This window comes from Pogona vitticeps, chromosome 5 (genome assembly GCF_051106095.1).
Source record: "Pogona vitticeps strain Pit_001003342236 chromosome 5, PviZW2.1, whole genome shotgun sequence".
In the NCBI taxonomy this organism is placed as follows: Eukaryota; Metazoa; Chordata; class Lepidosauria; order Squamata; family Agamidae; genus Pogona; species Pogona vitticeps.
In genome coordinates, this window is record NC_135787.1 from 82,960,374 (window position 1) to 82,974,014 (window position 13,641).

The 13,641-nt window shown below is 44.1% G+C and overlaps 1 protein-coding gene across 5 annotated transcripts in view; it reads right to left on the reverse strand.

Moving 5' to 3' along the window:
* The window catches only part of TBC1D19 (TBC1 domain family member 19), a 122,531-nt gene that overhangs the window by 32,707 nt on the left and 76,183 nt on the right, over positions 1-13,641 (reverse strand). For all 5 annotated transcript variants that reach the window (XR_012087589.2, XM_020780408.3, XM_073001115.2 and 2 more), the window contains 2 exons: positions 1,973-2,057; positions 87-131 (listed from right to left, as the gene is read on the reverse strand). Coding sequence is in view for 4 of the 5 variants with exons in the window: in XM_020780408.3 (XP_020636067.3) it covers positions 87-131; positions 1,973-2,057 (130 nt within the window). In the remaining variant the exon portion in view is untranslated. The remainder of the gene's footprint in view (positions 1-86; positions 132-1,972; positions 2,058-13,641) is intronic.

A 13,641-nucleotide genomic window follows, 5' to 3' on the forward strand; every position in this document is an offset into this window, starting at 1 on the left:
GCAGAAAATATGATTCAGAAAAAATCACTTAGAAATTGCTGCAATTTCCCCCTTTTCCACTAGAGGCTGCAACAGCATTACTTTACCATTTGGTGGATAAAAAACAGCGTACTCTTCCATGCCAAGCTTCCCTGTGAAAAAATCAGAAAATACAAAGAGAAACAAATTATTATACAAACACATGCATACACATTTTACATATTTTCACATTTAAAATGTGTATTTTACAGAACAAAGATACAAAAATAGCAGGTTAAATATAATAGTAATACAATCCTAAAAAAAATTAAAATAAAGTGATCATCGAAATGATCTACTAGAATAAACTAATGGGTCTTGTTGTACAGTAGGACCCCCCCCCCCATCTGCAGGGGGATTGATTCCAAACTCCCCCCGCCGATAATGAAAAGTGGAGTATACCTAACACAGTCTGTTGAATCCATGACTCCCCTGTACCTGTAATTTTTATCTCAGTGGGGCCTCTATAAGTAAGAGCCGAATTGAAATCACACACACACACACACACACACACACACATAAAATATGAGTGGCTTATCTAAAATTTCGTGTTTGATCCAGCAGCTATGAGGGTCATACATATGCAACACATATTAAACTTTAAGCATTTACCTATCAAACCCCCTAAATACGTTTCCAAGGTGGATGTTTTGAGATACAATCCTGCTTTCCCATTCTAACTCCACATTCAAGCAAACAATCACATAATGAAAGAGAGAGCACACGAGTGCCATCTTCGTTCATGTACAGCAACTCTATGATCAGTTTGAAGGCTGAGTCTCCCCTCTCAGACTTTAAGCTGCTGTCACCTTTATCTGTCATCCACAAACAACAGGTTCAAATACTAAGTATTAAAGTAAACATGATGCAAGACATTCATTATAAGAACTGCCCACATATCTTAAAAATGGCCATTGAGGAATTGTGGGGAATTGTGATGCTCTCTGTGTCGGTCTGTCTGTCTGTGTGTGACAGAATTACATCAGGGAAATGGCATGGGACAAAAGGGCTAAATACCTCCTACTCAACATCCATCTCCCTACTAAATTGAATGCCACGTGGATGTTTGCTGTTAAAAAAGTGATTTTTGAGAGAGCTGCATTATGGATCTTTCTCATCATATCTAACATGGTATGCAGCATTTGAACCTGACATTACTGACTAGCAAGAAAAGGGACGCGTACGTTTATTCATCTGCTTCACCTGGGAATGAGGAGAGATACACAGTCTGAACCTTCTATCCATCCATTCTTTAGTGTTGCTGTTGCTGTTTCAGCTTACATACTACCTGATACTGCATAATTATGCAAACAACACTTTGCCCCCAAGCAATCTGGGTACCAATTTTACCAACCTTTGAAGGATGGAAGATTGGTTTAGCCCTGAGCCAAGTACCTGAGCCTACCAGGATCAAACTCAGGTTGTGAGCAGAGGCTTGACAGTGACTGTGTCACTGGGCAGGTTAGTGTGTGGTTGCTTTTGAAAGAGAGTTTTACTCAAGGTATCCAGTGACAGGGAAAGACACTTTACGTATCACACTTCATAAATACTGATTATGTGTAAAATGTTCTAGAATCACCACCACTATCAGCTTAGAATTGTAGAGCTTGAAGAGACCAATAAAAGTCCAATTATGTTGTATTGGAAATTGAACCTCTGGTTCTGCTGCCAGATGTTTAAATCACTGAGCTATCCAGCCATTAAGCATGATCTAAAGCCAGGATAAATGGTCCATCTAGTTGCACCTTGTTAAACTTAGTTGTATCAATATTTTTGAGCCCAGTGAAGATGACTTGCCTCTAACGAGCCATGCTATGGACTTCTATACAATATTTTATCTTAAGGGATTTAGGATTGCTTAAGGTTCATTTACTGTCTGACATCCATCCAGAAATATTTAAATGTAGGTCAGAATATAATATTTCAAAGAAAGAAAGAAATATCTGTTTTTTACCTCGAATGTATGACTTAGGTGGAGTAGCACTACTGTATGCAAAGTGTCCCAGTACTGAAGTGTCCCGAGAAAAGCAAAGTAACACCTGCAAAAATGTCAACATAGAAATCCTCAGGAAGTGCTCTGCAAATAAAATTAGCTTTAACTCACAGCAGACACTTAGAACTGACATGTCCTGCAAAACAAAAATGCATTTAAAAATATGAACAAACCAAATTTATTTTGTGAATTTATATACTGCTGACTTAGTGCAAGATAATACTCTAAACAGTTTACAAAGACAAAGCAAACAACATCCCCCACCACAAAAAAAAACCTAATGAAATAAATAACTACTTCAAATAAAACCCCAAATGATGTCAGACTCTAGGGAGAACACACAAAGATTTACGGGAGGATGCCACTGAGTGTTTCCTGAAACAAAAATGTCTTTAGTATCCTCTTAAAAGGTGAGAGTAAGGCAGTCTAACAAATTACCACAGGGAACCCATTCCATAAAGGAGGGGCCATGGCCACAAAGTATGGTTTCTGTGACTGTTTTCTTAGCTTCCCTTGGTGTAGCAACTCAGAAAAGTAAGACCTCTGATGAATAGATGGAACAAGCTGATGATCTGAGGGAGAGACTCTCTGAGAGATAGTGGGGCTCCAAACTGTTAAGAGCTTCATAAACTAGCACTAAAACCTTAAGCCTGGCACAGAAAACTGGGAGCCAGTGGAGGTGAACTACAACTGGTGAGATGTGATCAAACTTATTCAAACCTGAGACCAGTTTGGTCACTGCTACAATTTCTGCACCAACTTCAAGGGCAGCCCCATCTACAGAGTGTTACAGTAATCAATCTTAGATATCCCCAGGACATGGACCAATGTAGTCAGGGATCTGAAATCCAAGTAGGGGTGTGACTAGGCAACAAGTCCAAGTTGGTTAAACCTAGAGAGACTACCCCCAACCTTTCCCCGAGACCTCTCAACAACATGACCTCTATCTTCTCTGGGTTCAGTTTCAGCCTATTAGCCTTCATCCATTCCAAAATAAAGGTCAGGCAGTGCTCCAAGACCCAGACAGCATCCACTGCAGAAAATGTAAAAGAGAGACAGAGTTGTGCATCATCAGCTTATTGATGAAAACACACTCCAAATCTCTGGATGACCTCTCCCAGCAACCTCACCTAGATGTTAAACAGCATTGGAGAGACAAACAACCAATGTGGCACCCCACAATTTAGAGTCCAAGTGGCCAACAATTCCTCACCAAGCTGAACTCTTGGGACAGGGCCATTAAGAAAGGATCAGAACCATCTAAGCGCTAGTCCTCCAACACCAATACCCAACACTATGTCCAAGAGAATACTGTGGTTGACAGTATCAAAGATCACTGAAAGATCAAGGAGCACCAACAGAGTCATTCCTCCTCCATCAGCTTCCTTAAGCAGGCCATCCTGCAATGTGATCAGTAATGTCACAGTACCTTGGCATGACCTGAACCCAGACTGAAATGGGTCCACGCAATTTTCTTCCTCTGGGAATGTCTGGGGCTGTTCTGCAACCACTATCAGCTTGCTTATGAAGAGGATATTGGTGACAGACCTAAAGTTGTTCAAATTGTCTGTTGCCAAGTTGGAATGTTTTAGGATGGGATGTCTTTTACAGAGGAGGGCACAATGTCTTCCCACAATGAGGTACTTATAATGCTTAAGCCTGATTGACAATAACCCCATCAGCCACTTTCACGAGCCAAGCTGAGCAAGAATCAAGCACTGAGGTGGTGGGTTTGCAATGGCCACACCTATAGATGTTACTGGCTGAAACGGATCCAAATGAACTGGAGGAATGGTGCAAAAACAGTTTCAGATTGATCCATTAAACTGTCAAAGGAGACCTCAATTTCTGGTCTAAAAAAATTTGCCAAATATTCAATAGTGAAATCACCAAATTGAGGCCTTTGCTGACCAGGACCAGTTTGGCTGTGAGACAACCTGGTAAAGCTCCATCTGCTGGTTTACTACCTCACTGATAGTCTTGATATTAAAAGCCCTTTTAGCCGGCTTAAAAGCATCTGAGTATTTCCTGGTCATCTTACATACTGCAACAAAATTAACATCTGATGGGTCTCTCCTCCATCTCCTCTCTAGCCACTGCCTAACTAATGACACAGCCCGAAGCTCTTCCATAAGCCAGGGGAAGGGTTGGGCTCTGGAGTGGAGAGGGCATTTGGCAGCAATCTCATCAATGACCTGGGTCACGTCAGTATACCACCTACTGGCCTGAGTTTCAACAAGATTGCCGACTGGGTCCACTGGAAATTCTCTGAAGGCCTCTCAAAAGCCCATAGGATTGAGAAGCCTCTGAGGGTGGACCATTTTAACTGGTCCAGTCTCTCGGAGGGCGGGGGCGGGGAGAGTGTCACTGAAGCCAGGTAACATTCCAGCAAAAAATGATCCAACCATGACAGGGGGCAAAACTTGATTATCTGCCACCTTCAGATCATACCCATACGTACCAATGAAAACATAAGATCTAGAGTGTGGCTTGCCCTATGCCTGGGACCAATAACATGTTGGGATAGACCCATGGATGTTATGGAGTCCATGAGCTCCAAGGCCACATCAGACAGTTCCAGCTTGGCATAGATGTGTGGAGATCACCCTGCTTTGGCTCATGTAGGAGGTTGCCTGCATACACCAATGGGAATCGACAACGCAGAGATCCTGTTGACACAGAGAGAATCCCTATAGACCATAGGGACCACCCTAACCTTCCAATCTGCCCTGACATTGAATAGAATACAGTACCCGGATGAGCACAGCTGGAAGAGTGCTACTCCTCCATCTGCACCCACTCACATCTCAGATCTTAGGCCAGGTCAGCACCCCCCTCCTCAATACTCATAAATAAACTGAGGCTTATTCTGACCCAACCTGCATTTAACAGTAGGAGGGTCAGATTGGAAGACTGACTGAGCTGGTTACCTCCTATCTGTCAGGGAGTCGGGTGGCAAGAGCTCAGGATAAGTATCAGTGCCTAACCCGAGTCCTTCTGTGATGTGGTCAGCCATCCCATTCAAAGCATATCTCCCACTTACAAATGATGAGAGCAGCCTGTTCGGCCCTAATGATTATACCAGATACTTTGGAGAAAGGAATGGAAATATATGAGTAAGTTACATTCAAATTGATCCCCAGATGTAGAGCAAGGCAAAGATGACTTAGAGACAAAGTTTCTTCATACTTTTACTGCCAAACGAGATGCAGCAAAGGAGATCTATGATCATATCTTTCAGTTCCCTAATTTTCAAAGCTACAAGAAACCTCAAATTGGATCAGGACCACAATGCTTGAGAAAGCATTTTCAGGAAAGGTTAACATTTCCCTTCCATGCCATTTCCCCAATTTAAATCACAGTAACATAAGAGAAGTACTATTTGTCTTGTTAGGGAAAACCTACAGGTCTGCACAGAATTAATTTTCCGGAGCACTTCTATCTCTTAAAAATCTAAACAAAGAACTGGCCTTTTAGACGGCTAATGCAACTTTGAGCAGGAAGCATAGTTTATCTTACCTTCATTCTACCTGGAATGCTTTCAATACCATGGCAATGTTTCACTGCACATCATCCACTCAAGCATCCTTTTTGTTTAATATTTTTATAAATACAGGTTTTTGATAATTATATTTGTCAAAGAAAAGCAGAAATGTCTTTGGACAACATTTGTGCTTCTGACAGAGGACATAATAATTTTCTGGCTGAGATATCATTTCACCTTCTTGAGCAGCTTGCCATTTTTCAGATTAACATTTCTGGCCTTTATCTTAAACATACACTTTAAAGTCAGCATTACTTATCAGCCTATGATACTATTCAAACTGTTAAACTACTGTACACCCAGAGAAGTAAGAATCAACAGGAAAATTAAAATTAAATTTCTCATAACTAAACTGAAGATGAGGAGAAAAGTAAAGTACTAACCACAGTTCAGAGTGCAGGTTCATACATGTACTGCTGCTGCCTCCTTGCCACCCAGGTGCAAACCCTGTTTTCTGCCACATAAGAGCTAAATAAATCAATCATCTTGGCCCTCCACAAGAACCAGATACAGAGAATCCAGTCTTTACAGAAAGGAGCAAAGCTAAGTTGTAACCACCCTATAATGAAGGGCCTTGGCAAATAACAAAAAGAGGGGTGTTGCTTGTAAGAAAAGATCACCTGGACCTCTCATGTGATTGTCTAAAATTGCTGTCTGCTTAAGGCTGACTACACCTTCAAGAAAGTTTACTTCTGTTCATTTCCTATTAATTCATTTACTTCCCGCCGCTCTGTTTCTTCATTAACTAAATATACAAACACAGACACACACTTTTTACTTATGTACAGATAACCATTTTTGCATGCTTATCCCTACTGGGACTTTGAATGCCATGTGATTATTTATTCTGGCAAATATGAGTTGATAGTATTGTTAGTATTTTAGAGCAAACCAATTTGGAACACAGTATTTGGGTGCTCTATCCATCAAAACTGTCAAACAAACACTGACTGGAAAATAAGGCAAGTCAGGAAGCTCCACATGATTATGTAGCACATTTCTGGATTAATGATAAATACAGTGGTGCCTCGCATAACGATCGCTCCGTTTAACAATGAAATCGCATTACGATGGACTAAAGTCCATTGCAAGAGCGATCGCTTTGCGATGGCCCCTATGGGGACAACTCCCTTTGCGATGATCGCGGGGGAGCGCTCCCCCACGATCATGGCAAAGCCCCCGCTGGTCAGCTGTTCCAAAAAACTGGGCTTTGCGCTGCTCACGGGGAAGCACTTCCCCGGGAGCAGCCCAAAGGCTCGCTTTTTAGAACAGCTGACCGTCGGGCGTTTGGGCTGCTAGCAGAGAAGCGCTTCTCCGGGAGCAGCCCAAATGCCTGCCCCTCAGCTGTTCCAAAAGGTGTGGGTTTGGGCTGCTCTGGGAGAAGGGCTTCTGCCGGTGCAGCCCAAACCCCTGCCTTTTGGAACAACTGAGGGGCGGTGGTTTGAAGCTCAAACGCCGCCCCTCAGCTGTTTCAAAAGGCGGGGGTTTCGACTGCTCCAGGAGAAGGGCTTCTGCCGGTGCAGCCCAATCCCCTGCCTTTTGGAACAGCTGAGGGGCGGTGGTTTGAAGCCCAGACGCCCGCCCCTCAGCTGTTTCAAAAGACAGCGGTTTGGGTTGCTCCAGGAGAAGGGCTTATGCCGGTGCAGCCCAAACCCCTGCCTTTTGGAACAACTGAGGGGTGGTGGTTTGAAGCTCAAACGCCGCCCCTCAGCTGTTTCAAAAGGCGGGGGTTTCGGCTGCTCCAGGAGAAGGGCTGCTGCCGGTGCAGCCCAAACCCCTGCCTTTTGGAACAGCTGAGGGGTGGTGGTTTGAAGCCCAGACGCCCGCCCCTCAGCTGTTCCAAAAGACGGCGGTTTGGGCTGCTCCGGGAGAAGGGCTTCTGCCGGTGCAGCCCAAACCCCTGCCTTTTGGAACAGCTGAGGGGCGGTGGTTTGAAGCTCAAACGTCGCCCGTCAGCTGTTTCAAAAGGCGGGGGTTTGGGCTGCTCCAGGAGAAGGGCTTCTGCCGGTGCAGCCCAAACCCCTGCCTTTTGGAACAGCTGAGGGCCGGTGGTTTGAAGCCCAGACGCCCGCCCCTCAGCTGTTCCAAAAGACGGCGGTTTGGGCTGCTCCGGGAGAAGGGTTTCTGCCGGTGCAGCCCAAACCCCTGCCTTTTGGAACAGCTGAGGGGCGGTGGTTTGAAGCCCAGACGCCCGCCCCTCAGCTGTTCCAAGACAGTGGTTTGGGCTGCTCCGGGAGAAGGGCTTCTGCCGGTGCAGCCCAAACCCCTGCCTTTTGGAACAGCTGAGGGCCGGTGGTTTGAAGCCCAGACGCCCGCCCCTCAGCTGTTCCAAAAGACGGCGGATTGGGCTGCTCCAGGAGAAGGGCTTCTGCCGGTGCAGCCCAAACCCCTGCCTTTTGGAACAGCTGAGGGGCAGTGGTTTGAAGCCCAGACGCCCGCCCCTCAGCTGTTCCAAGACAGTGGTTTGGGCTGCTCCGGGAGAAGGGCTTCTGCCGGTGCAGCCCAAACCCCTGCCTTTTGGAACAGCTGAGGGGCTGTGGTTTGAAGCCCAGACGCCCGCCCCTCAGCTCTTCCAGGGAGTCCCAGCATGGCTGGGATAGGCGGGCGGGGCGGCTCCTGGCAGCGGCGGGGGCAGGGGGATCTGGATGGCTTCCAGGCAAAGCACTGGAATCCATCCGGACCCCCCCCCCCACCCTCCCTGCACCCGCTGCTGCTTGGAGCTGCCCTGCGCCCGGTTTCCCAGCCATGCTCGGACTCCTGGAGTCGGGGAATCAGCTGTTCGGCGGTTCCAAAATGGCCGCCGGACACCTGAAATGGCCCCGCGCAGCATTTTCGCGCCCTGCCCTCGCTTACCGAGGGCACGAAAATGGCTGCCGCTATGGGGAAACATCACAGAACGGTGAGTTTTGTGCCCATTAGGAACGCATTAAACGAAATTTAATGTGTGCCAATGGGTTTCCCCGTTCAGTATAGTGATGTTTCCCCATAACGAAGGTTAATCCGGAATGGATTAACCTCGCTATGTGGGGCACCACTGTATATATTCCCCAGAATGTCATGACAGAATAAAAATACATAACATAATGAAATTCTTATTGCAGAATAATTGGGGATTACAAGGAAGAGCTGCAGAAAAACTTTGTAATCCCGCTCCATCTTTTTCTTACTGAGTGATCCAGTCAGTACTGTCATCTTCTAGCATACAGCTCCTCAAGGCTTTTGGGGAAACGGACACATTTGGATTTCTGAGGGTTAGCTATGGCTGCTGTGGAGAATATGTACAGTTAGAAAACATCAGTTTTCCAAATGGGAAGCTGACAAGGTTGGGGGGAAAATGACTTACCTGGGAAACTAAATATAAGGCAGAGAATGGTATTGGCAAAGTGATGACATTCAGAAACAAATCATTTAGTTAAGAAGCTAAGTACAAAGCAGAGGTGGCCTGCTTGTGGACCCCAAAGTCTAAATCACTCAACATTTTTTTATAAAAGAATTTCTGGGCCCATGTGAACACCAGACACATTTCTGGGCAACTGGCACTAGAACAGCTTGCCATTCATTCATTCATTCAGTCTTTTAAAATTAGGAGGTGGGTTGAATAGTAAATGTCCAACGAAGAGTACAGTATATAGCACAGAGCTGACCACAAATACTAGGTACCTCAGTTACAGGATATTTATAACAGCCTTATGAAGGCTGCTTCACTCATCCTGCTTCCATCTTTTCCCTCCATCAACTGAAACTAAACATGCTATTATTTTTGAGGACCACTAATTATGCACCTTCTGAGGCCAGCCCACTTTCAGTTTCAGATAAGTAATGATCTATTAAGGAGAAAGGGTTTACCCTTACTATGTAAAATAACTTTATTATTAGTCAAACTGCATCAAGGGTAGAAATTCTGCTTAAGTAAATGTAGTGAACACCTTGTCTTCCTATATATATAATGATATTGGCCTGCACCAACGGGAGCGAAACTAGAAGCGAGAGGTGAGTCAGAGTCTAGAGAGTTCGGTCAGAGAGAGCTAGAGAAGAAGATAGTTTGGGTTTTGAGGCAGACAGAGAGTGTTTAAGGAGTGATTAGGCAGAGTGTGACCTGTATTAATTAAGATAGAACAGGTTACAATAAAGTACAGTGGTGCCTCGATTAGCTATGTTAATGCGTTCCGCAAAAAAATCGCTAATTGATTTCATCGCTATTTGAAACACGGTTTCCCATTGAAATGCATTGAAAGCCGGCTAATCCATTCCCATAAGAACAAATTGCCGTCGCTAATGGAAAATCTCCATAGGAGACATCGCTATTCAAAACGTGGTTCCCTCATTGAAATGCACTGAAACCTATTCAATGCATCTCAACGGGGGGGAGGGGAATCTGAGTTCTGAGAGGGAAACCGAGAAGGGGGGAGTTGGCGGTGCCAGGGAAGCCGCAATGCCTGTTGCTTGGAAGGGGGTCGTGGCAGATTGCTCCCAAAAAGCAGGATCCGGCCCGAAGAGGCAGCCGGGCCGGGTGCGTCGCTGGTTCGCCTTCCGCCGCCCAGCCAAGGCACCTCCCAGCCTCTTCCTTCCTGCTCTCCTGAGGGCTGAGCTTGCCGCTTTCCGTCTGGGCTGGGTGCCTGCCTGCCCCTCCCCGCAGCCCGCACCGCACACCCCGTGCAGGAAAGAGGCCTCTGCGGATGCACCTACCGGGGCGGTGCGGAGCAGCGAGGAGGGCTCCGGCGCAGGTGCTTGCTTGCAGCGATGCGGCTCGCCTCAGCTCAGAAGCCCAGCCCCATCCCACTCGCCTCCATAGATAGACTCCGGCTCACTTCTGCTGGCCGTGGAAGAAGAGCTGCTGTCGTTGCGGCTGCCGCCGGAGGAAATCAAATGAGCCCGGAAAAGGGACCCATACTTGCTCTCTCCTGACAGCCGGCCTCCCCCCCCCCCCTTCGTTGCTTAACTCTTCCGTGCCAGCGGGCAGCCAGGGCAGCGCAGGGAAGGGCCGCGCACCGAGGAGGCCAGGGGCGGTGAGAGGTGAGCCCGCGTGATTTCAGCCCACCCGCCCGCCCGCCTACTCGCCTGCCAGCGAATGCTAATCAAAAACAGGGGACCTAAATGTAATCGCTATTAGAAGCATGGTCCCAACCATCGCTAGTCGAAAATCCCCCTTAGGAAACATCACTAATAAAAGCACAAAAATGCCCTGAAAAACTAATCGCTATTCAATTTAGTCGCTAATCGAAGCGCTCGCTATTCGAGGCACCACTGTACTGAAGCTTTGTGTAACTTTAAGAATGTGCTTAAGAACTATCCCTAAAACAATTTGCAATCAATAAACTTGTTTCTGTTTAAAAGTTCAGTACTGAATGGACCTCAGTCTTTCATAGGAAATATAGGCTGATAATAGATCAACTGGTGGCAGCGTGTTAAAGGGCGTGTTGGGATACTCGGGTGAGCCCTGCATTTGGTAAAACAAGCAGGAGCCATGGGGTAAGTGCCACAGTAACTACTAAATGACAGCATGGATATTTCATAAAAAGAACAGTTTTCATTAATTTCTTGCCCCTTCACTTTGTTCACAACATACAGATGTTGTGCCCTCTAAGGAATGGTTGTTTTCAGCCATCAGAAAATTTAAATTTGCTTTATATAACTACAGACAACAAGATGACAAACCCACCTCAACAGCTGTGACTAACTGGATTGAAAGTACCATGAAAATGAGAAGCTTCTCCCATGACATTAATATTGACATTGCAATTAAATGCACATTAGAAATTTGCAAATGTAATAGGCTTTAAAGAGATTTAAAAGAAGCAATATAGACACAAATTAGATGCCCTCCCTTACAGAACCAAATGTAATATAAGAGCTTATTAATTTAGATTTAATTACTATATCCCAAGTGTTCTGGGTGAGAAACAGTATTATATAAGCATAGAAAATAATATTTCCTATACAAAAATTTAAGACAGAAGACCACAAAACATTGTCTGTTAACTTGAGTAGTATTTATATTCTTCTGAGTACTTCTGGGAGTCCCTTCTATAACTCCTAAGTGATTTCACATTTCTCTCACTATCATCTTATAATCTCCATTGTCAACTGAAGTAAGACTTAAATACATATAACTGCACTTGCTTGCATTCCTACTTTACTATCTTTATTGGACAGTAAAGTCTTTGGCACAGTCCTCTCATTTTTTCTTATGATACTGTGTAAAGCACCAGGTACAGTGATAGCCCTAAATATATCATAAATATAGTGAGGATTTCTATGTCATGTCATAATTCTTCTGCAACTTTTATTTGCATTTATAAGTTAAAAGATGTTTATGAGTAATCTGGTGAGAACTGTATGGTTTTTATGTTGCCTTGAAAGTCATATTTTGATCTTTTCTGATATTTCTGATTAATTTTGTAATAAACATTGTATTTTGGTCATATTTTGGCCATTGGCAAACCTCTCAATGAGCCAAATGATGTGAGAGGGACATGTATAGTGGACCCTTGACTTACAGATGGCTTGACTTACAGACTTTTTGAGTTAAAGACTTCTCTGGCCGCAAAATTTAGGTTTGACTTGCAGACTGAGATTTGACTTACAGACCAGAAAAAACCCAAAATGGAACAAAAACGGCCTGTTACGGGATTAATGGGTTTTCAATGCACTGTAGGTCAATGGAGACTTGACTTACAGACTTTTTGACTTGAGAACCGCCTTCCAATATGGATTAAGTTCTCAAGTCAAGACCCCACTGTAGTCACAAAGCTGCCTAACTTACCTAACTCAGGTGTGTTTGTTCGAGGCATGGAAATCACATGTGAGCTGCAATCTGATTTCGACATGCTGAAAAGTTCAGCAACTTTAAAATTACAGTGTTTTCTTCAAGACTTTGGGGAGCAGATTTCCAGTAGTGATTGTGATATTTTGTTTTGTAAATTGTGTGAAGTTAAGGTGTTCACCCCAAAGCATTTTACTATTCAACAACATTGTAATGCAATAGAAGTTACTCAGCAAGATGTACCTTCACTGAGAACAGGCAACATCTCAAAAGAGCTGCTTCTTCAACTGCAGATTCATCAAATAACCGATCAGAATTTTGTAAGGATCTCTGTACAATGACAGTTACTTAAAATATTACCAAAAAGAAATTAGGTAGTGATAGCCTCAGACAGTTTTGGAGAAATAAATTGGACACCAAATTCCAAATTAATCAACTCTAAGGAAAAATTACATCTCTACCTGCTATGAAGATATAGGTTTCAATAGATGAATCAAGTGGTGTAAATGGGAGATACATAGATAATGTTGTTATTGGCACTCTGACATGTGAAAAGCCTGGTGAAGAATTTCTTCTAACACGTGAAACTTCAAAAAAAAAATAAATGATTCTACTATTGCTATGTTCTTGGAAGGTTCTAGGAAACTAACCGGATGGTGTAAAAAGTGGAATCCTTCTCCTCTGTAACAAATGTTGCTCCATACATGACTAAGGCAGTCAAGGGACTTAAACATTTTTTTCCAAAAATGATCAATATCACATGCCTTGCACATGGTTTACAGAGAGTGGCTGAAGTGATTCAAAGCAACTATCCTGATGTAGAGAAGATAAATGGGAAAATAATGTTAATGAAAGCTCCACTTCGAGTACAAAAGTTCAAAGAAAATGCTCCTACTTTGGCTCTCCCTCCCCAATCTGCTGTGACACAATACTCCTTTTCTGGAACCTTGACTGGAAACTTGGCATATATAAAATCTAACTTCAGTGGATTATCAAAAACAATCACCCACCTTGAAACTGTAGGAATGGAGCTTAGTGATGCACTGGAAATTGTGAAACGAACTGAGGTGATCAACAATGAGCAAAGGGGAAAGTGGCTGAAAAAATGAGTGAATCAATGGGAACCAATTTGGAAAACAAATATAAAATTAACTAAATCTGTTGTATTTAAAGAGAATATATATATGTATAAGTGTTCTATAGATGGTACATGAACCCCACAACTCTGGCTAAAATAAGCACCCAGTTCTCAAATGTATGCTGGAAATGTAAACAGAAAGAAGGAACATTTTATCACATGTGGTGGATGTGCAAAGACGCCCA